Source organism: Vicia villosa, linkage group LG6 (genome assembly GCF_029867415.1).
Source record: "Vicia villosa cultivar HV-30 ecotype Madison, WI linkage group LG6, Vvil1.0, whole genome shotgun sequence".
In the NCBI taxonomy this organism is placed as follows: domain Eukaryota; kingdom Viridiplantae; phylum Streptophyta; class Magnoliopsida; order Fabales; family Fabaceae; genus Vicia; species Vicia villosa.
In genome coordinates this window covers 156,847,686-156,855,180 of record NC_081185.1, presented here as the reverse complement: position 1 = coordinate 156,855,180, position 7,495 = coordinate 156,847,686, and the positions used below count along the sequence as shown (strand labels likewise).

The following is a 7,495-nucleotide window of genomic DNA, read 5'->3' as shown; positions in this document are numbered from 1 at the left end:
TTGGATTTGATTGAGTTTCTTGAAGATTTGATTCCAATCTTTGGGCCTGGGCGTTTGATCTCGCGGCTAGGGTTTGTGGTGTTGCAGTGGCGCTGCAAATTGGGTGAGGAAGATGGTGAATAGTGGCCGGGTCGGTTTGACCCGGTCCACTCCCTGGTCCATTCGCAAACCAACATGATGGGCCCATAGATTATTTTCTTTTTTTCCATTGTTTTGCGGCCCAAAACGAAAACAAACCCAAATAGTCTCAATTAAATGGTTTAGCTTAGTTAATTAATTAATCAGTAAAAAAAAAACTAATTAACTAAATATTCTTCTAATAACCCAATAGCAATGCTAATTGATGATATAAATGACACCCATTAACCCCACTAATAATATTAAAATCAACAAAAAAAACCCTAATAAAAATGATTAATCTTAATAGTGATATTAAATATAATTTAACTCTTATTTATTTAGAAACAACATTATATAATAATCCTACCAATGATAATCCAAGTAGTGATTAATAATAATATTATTTAGTGGAAATGCAAAATGATAATAAAGATGAGTAAATGACGAGGAAAAAATAGGCCAAAACGAATTGGACCTTGAATATTTGCTGTTCACACTCTACTTATTTTACACCAATTCATATGGGAGTTTTATAGGAGAGCGAGTTTAATAATAGGTATATTAAACCCTATGGCTCCTAATTTTTAACGCCCTTTTATAAATGGACAGATGCAGATTATATTGGGTAAATTTTGGGGTATGACAGCTACTATAAAATTTCTACTAAAGATTACACACATTTTAAAGTTAAAAATATTTATTATCAGAAATTAAATAGAGAGCAGATAAATAATTATTAGCAACTGGTTAGAAGATAAATCATCTCATGCTAAAAATTTAGAATATCTTTCAAAGGACCCAATCATAAACTTTCTATTATTATTTTTTAACTAATAAATTTTATTATTAGTAAGTTATTAGAACATAGATCATCCATTATTAGCAACTAATTAGAAGCTCAAAGAAAAAAAATTTTCTTGTCATTTTCATCACCCCAACCTTAATTAGTTGAAAAAAGCAAAGAAAAATCTTAAAAACCTAACAATTAGTAAATGCAAACATAAGTCAATAATAAAATATATAATTAGACATTTGTTGTCTATCATTTTCATCATCCCAATCTTAATTAATAAAGAAATAGAAGAAAAAAAGTCTTGAAAACCTAACAAAATTTAGTAAATGCAAAACACAAGTCAATAATAAAACTTATAATTAAAGACATTTGTTTTGCTTGTTGATCATGATTCTCTAACCCAGGTCATCAAAAGTAACTTTTGCGATATTTTAAAGAATCTCGCTAAATTGTCTATTTTCTTAACTATACATCATCATTCACAAGACTCTTCCCTTCTTTCTTCAACCCTCGTTTTCTCTTATTTTCATCCATTAAAGAGGGGTGATTTTAGGGTCAATTTTTGACATAAAATACCCCTCTAAATTCTTTTTTATTTCTTTTTTTATTCAAATAAGTGATTTCAAATATATTTTTCTTTGTGATTTCATCGTCTTAGCGTGACATTGTGTTGGCTGACGTCTTATTGCAACATTATTTTGTTTTCCCGTCTTAGTACGGTGTTTGCTCGGTTCAGATTGACAAATTAATTTCAATTTGGTGCATATTCAATTAATAATTTTGACGTCATCAATGGTGTAGACTCGAAGACATGGATATTCCGAGCAAATCAATTTTGTCATATTTCTAAGATTTGTCAAATTTGTAGGCATTTTTTCGTTATATGATATTAACATGAGTGTTGTGTGTTTGTTTGTAAAATCATCCTTTTCAGTTTATATCAATTTGGAATTTGTATTATTCGATGTATTCTCTCAATTTGAGTGAATGAATATCGTTTTAGTAAAAAAAATAGAATCACACTAAACTCTGAATAAAATTCAATTGATAGAACAAACAATAACAAAAATCACTTATTTCATAGGGTTGAGGGGAAATAAGAAAAAGTGCTACAGAATATAAGAACAGCAAATTTATAAGACTATTAAAATCCAGCTAGTTTCTCACTGTTAGATCTACTTTAAGATGGAGAACATCGTCAATAAAGTAGAGGTTGTCCTCTGCCATGAACGATGTCCATGGCGTAGAAAAAAAATTCTTGAAACCGACTGCTTCTCTTCCCCCGGTAAATATAAAGTTTCCTTTAAATTTGCAAATATATTCTAAGGTTGGCCTCGATCGAACTTCAAATTCATAGTCAACACCGCAGTTCGTAGAATCATTCTCATACATGCCAAAGCACAAGCCGAAGCAATGGTAGGAGCTCTGCGGGTCCATATTGCAATGCGCTGACAAGAAAAACACATGACCACCTAAATGGAAGGGTCGTGAACAGACTTGTCCAGAGGGGAACAAGTTGGCACACTCCTCCCTCCTCAGGTCTAAGTATACCACACATTGTTGTTGTGGATGTTCAAATTCAACCACTTTAATAGGGCGGTACTTGTATGACCGCTCAATGAAGAAACGAGTAGTGGAAGCCGATTCCGCCGCTAGTATTCGTTTCTGCTGTGGTGCCTCAGCCTTGAAATACATGGCATCAAGTACTAGCTTAGAAGTGACTTCATTTTCAAATTCGTTACAACTCTGGACCATCTTTAGCTTGCGGAAGGTCATGTATGGAAAGCGGATGAAGGGGATAAGCTTTGCTCTTAGAATTTCTCTCCTCTCTTCCAGACTAGGGTATTGGGTTCGAGCCCACATTAACACAAATTCATACAGTACATCCTCAGATGCGACCTGCAGCTCATCGCTGGATAATAATGCCATGATCCCAGCAAGTGGCAATCTCATCAACTCCTCTTGATGTCTGTACAATAATAAAACTTATTATCATTAAAAAAATCAGCAGTGATTTAGTACACGACTATAAATATATCAACCATGTCCCAAAAATCATCTATAACATATATCATAAAAATTATTTAAACTAAGATGAATTTAAAAACATACTTTGTGACATCCTTGTAACGTGCAACAAGATACTTTTTTGCTGCTACAACCAATGGCCAAACAAATTCAGTCATTAGGACACTATAAGGAAGATCTAGGTAAAGCGACGCAAACTCTGGTGTCATGGGTATGTTTAGCAATACTCGAATGCAGTATATCATGCAGGACGCCACCCCGAACTTGTCCGCCGCCATCAAGATATCCAGCAATCTAGGTGGTGAGGTCACGTATAGAGAATTGTTGTACATAAATTTTAAAAGCTCCATGAATGGAGCTTCCTCTAAAACATGAAAAATAAATCAACATTAGAAACCAAACTATTGGAAAAAAATTGATTAAGAAAATAATCTAAAAAGGTTTTTATATATGTTTATACCAGATGCAGTGATTCTTACGGTGATGTGCGCCATCTTGGACTCCTTCATCCCATTAGAAAATAACTGCAAAATAATACACATAGTTAAGCAAACAATATTTTCCAAAAATATTCAAATCTAACAAATAAAGAAGAGACTTCTACCTTGTAGAAGAATGAGCTCTTCTCGGCTAGGATGGAGGAGTTGACATACAATGTCTTCTCCTTAACGACTGCAGAGTAGTCCATAGGAAAATAACTGAAAACTTAACATTCATTGAAACGGTATGTTTAGCTTGCAAGCAAAAGAAACACGTTTTTAAGCTTAAGATCATATTGCTACACAAACAATTCAATCAATGTAACGACATGATTCACAATTAGTTCCAGATTGTGCTCCATGTATCAAGAAGATTATCATACATCACAATTAATGTAAAAAAAATCAAATTCTGATAAACATTGTCAAACCAACTGCAAGATGTTGCCTTCATGACTTGAACTGTGGTATTTCTTAAAATAAATAAAAAAATCATAAAACTGAAAAAATATTATGGTTTTTGTAAGTTATCTAAGTACCAGTTGCAGGCACTTCAACATTTGCATCCACCTCTCTATCCTCCAGAGGTTCACGCAGCACACCATCATCTACATCAGGTTTGTCTGATAATAAATCTGCTTCAAAAAACATAAGAGAACATATGTTATGAAGATGAAAACAAATATAACCCTAAACAATTAAGTTCAGTATAGTATTGTTGAAAAAATTTTGTGCCTTAGTAACCCTAAACAATTCAGCACCTTTAGAAAAACACCTGGTTCAAAGCATGGTACCAACTCTAAATAATGAAATGAATAAAAATATATTTAAACAAGACATAAGAAATGGACACCACTCAAATTATATAATCAGACACTTTTAATTTTTTTTAAAAGAAGGGTTTTGAGAAAAATATTAGCGTATACCATTTTCTTTCTGTAAGTCCTCCCTTCTTCTTTCGTCGTGGCTAGTACGACCGGCAGTTGTGGAGCCATTCTTGATATTGGGGAAAACTTCAATATCATCCTTCATAATTTTAAGTTGAATGATTCTATCTGAAAAATTAGAATCGTTGAAGGCAAAACTTAAATCGGCATCTTCAAAATCTCTGTTACTAGACCCGTCCATCACAATTAAATTGGTGTTGTTGTTGATAGTGTTCATATTGTGATTGATAAAAGGACACACAGAGAAATTTCGTGCAAAGAAGAACAAAGAAAATGACTGGGGAAAGATATAATTCTAAACTATGAGAATGGGATATATATAGATATGAGAATGAGAAGGCAATTGCATGCATTTAAAATTTAATCTTGTTGTAACCATAAAAAAAAAAAATTAATCTTGTTTATTCATATACAGCGAATTAAATCTTGTTTATTCATGAGAATGAGAAGGCAATTGCATGCATTTAAAATTTAATCTTGTTTATTCATAAATTAAACCATTGTTATAAAGTATTTCTACGTATAAGGATATTTGCTATTTGCTATTTTCCATTTTTATTTTTATGCTATTTTGAATATTTCTAAACAATTTTGGATAATACAAATAAGGATAGTAGTTCTTTTTTCCATTTTTATTTCTTAGAATCTTTCGAATTTGTACACTATACACCAATTCACATAACTAAATTTCTATATTCTAAATTTCTACATTTTTGGTTGTAATATTCTAATTGTGTATAACTAAATATGGCAAGATACATGGTATGTAGTAGGGGTGGACTTGGTTCGAGTCGGTTTGGGCCCAAAACTTCAATTCGGCCCAATCCTCAAGTGACATATATTGGCTCAATTCCGACCAATTAAACTTTCAGTTTTTTTGAATTGTGGTTGAAACGGGTTTGGGTAACTGTATCGATTAATTTCGAATTTCATTTGCAGTTGGGCAAATACATATTCCAGTCCAAATACTAAATCCAATAGTATTTTTCTACTTTTTTTTTAATTCTTATTAAGAAGGACAATTTTTTTATAGACTCCCATGGAGTGAGAACCCCTGCTAAAAATCACAAAATACCCTTTTATTTCGGAGATGCATATCCGAAAACACCCTTTGACCAGTTTCGGAGATGCATCTCCGAAATATGCTCTGAGTTTTACTTTTTCTTTACAAAACAATGATTAATCCCATATTTTACATTAATTGACAAAATTGCAAAATAGATTCAGATAACACGTAAACTATAATAAATACGGCTATATTAATAAATAGTAGTTGTTCAGTTAAGTCAAAAATGTAAAATATTACAACCCAAAATGTCATGAATAAAACATAAATAGGCAACTACTACTGAGTATGCCTAATCCTAACTCCCTGGGACCTCTTCTACCTCATATACACCGTCGCACCAGCCGCGTCACTGATCATCCTCTCCACAATGGCAACTTCCTCTGGACCACCCAGCTCAATGATACATCTGTCCAATGCATCCTGACCAAGCATCTGTATCCGCTGACATATCGACAGGAGATCAGTGGCATGGTCATCATCAGCCTGCTGGTTCTCCAAAATCTTCTCATGTGCTGGCCTAGGTGGATCTCCGGGAGCATCGAGTGTCATCAAAGGATGTGACACCCGATAAAACCATGTCACATAACCATCCACACAGTGCCAGCTCTGGGTGGCCACCAAACACCGATACTCCTTGGGCACCAAATGATGCGCCCAATTGATAAGTGCCAAAATGTCGATTTTTGAGTATGTAAATAGTGGCACTTATCGATACTTTTGTTAATACCGTTTGAATAATTCCCCGTTTTGTGTATAAATACGTATACTTTGTGAATAGTTGTATTTTCATATACTTTTATACCATTTGATAGATTTTCCTTTGTTTTTATAGGTATTCATGCTTATTGGAGCCTTGAGGAATAAAGTGTCAAAGGCACGACTTCAATTTCGCAGTTTTGGTGCAAGCCCGCCTAGCCACCATCAAGCGGACTTCCAAAGACTCAAAATAAGGATGATCAAAATCATCAATTTAGTCTCTATTCATTCATTATTATATAGAGCATTGAATAAGCTTTTCAATGCTTCGAACCGGGCGCAATTCGGAGTTACGGTTCTCAAGTTATGGCGAAAAAAAATTCACTTTTGCTGTCAGCCGCTAAGCGGGATCCCTCCGCTAAGCGGACTTGCTAAGACAGCAGCTCGTTAAAAGGGGCCAAAAACACAATTTTTAGGTTATGTTTTGGGGTAATTGTTCCCAAATCATCAAACGTTCATTCTTAGGGTAGATTAGCTTAGAAAACAACTTCGGAGGTTACATTGGGATGATCGGGGTGGATTGAGCGTCGAACGGAGGTGACAAACCAGGAGATTTTCGGTTCATTTCTCTCATTCTTTGTGTATTTCTCTTTGGTTGGGTTTTTTTTTGTATATTTACTTGAATCTTATGTATATTTACCGATTATAATGTTATGTTTAACTTGCTTTACAAATCTGTGTTGATGTTGTTCTGGATTTTTGCTCTATGCTGGGGATTTGGGTTGCTTTAGAGATAAACTTCTCGAATCCTTATCTAGGATGATAATCTATTGGTTCTGAACTCTAGAGATAGATTTTGAGCTAGCATTCACTGTGGGTATCTGTACTTAATGCTTTCGTGTTTGAGCGGTGCGCGAGAGATCGCCGACGCGAGAATACGGATGTTCTCGCGACTCCGCGTTAGAGATAACCTTAGTTGTGAGATGATCTTGCTTGTGCTCTAGAGATGGACGCTTATGTGAGAGATACGTGATGACATAGATGAGTATCGTAGGTTGAGTATAACGGGTTGGTAAGTGTATTTTTGTGAAGAGTGAATATATTTACATTCCTGATAAGTTATTTCTCTTCTAAGAATGTGTTTATTCTTTTACTGTCTATATCTTTGTTTAATTTTTGCTCATTCAATCTTGAGCTCGAAACCATAGAAACTATCAAATGGCATCTCTCCATCTCTGTAGACGATAATTCCTGGATCAATATTTCCAAATATTTTTTTTGTTGCTTGCCGCTATGCGTGCTTCAACACCAATCCTCAAATATAGCAGTGAGGCCCACTCGGGTAACAGTGTTGGGAGCAGCC

At 34.3% G+C, this 7,495-nt stretch overlaps 1 protein-coding gene across 1 annotated transcript; it reads right to left on the bottom strand.

The window, feature by feature from the left end:
* Window positions 1-2,068: 2,068 nt before the first annotated feature.
* LOC131612916 (BTB/POZ domain-containing protein POB1-like) lies at window positions 2,069-3,629 on the bottom strand. The gene is made up of 4 exons (XM_058884655.1): window positions 3,546-3,629; window positions 3,402-3,465; window positions 3,026-3,305; window positions 2,069-2,882 (listed from the first exon to the last, which is right to left on the bottom strand). The coding sequence occupies exons 1-4, from the start codon at window positions 3,627-3,629 to the stop codon at window positions 2,069-2,071; spliced, it is 1,242 nt and encodes a 413-aa protein (XP_058740638.1).
* Window positions 3,630-7,495: the final 3,866 nt, after the last annotated feature.

Excerpts from the sequence above, each read along its gene's own strand:
- LOC131612916 (XM_058884655.1), bottom strand. The coding sequence starts at position 3,629 with ATGGACTACTCTGCAGTCGTTAAGGAGAAGACATTGTATGTCAACTCC. Across the intron at positions 3,466-3,545 it reads AGAGCTCATTCTTCTACAAG|TTATTTTCTAATGGGATGAA; the intron begins GTAGAAGTCTCT and ends ATTATTTTGCAG. Across the intron at positions 3,306-3,401 it reads CGTAAGAATCACTGCATCTG|AGGAAGCTCCATTCATGGAG; the intron begins GTATAAACATAT and ends TTCATGTTTTAG.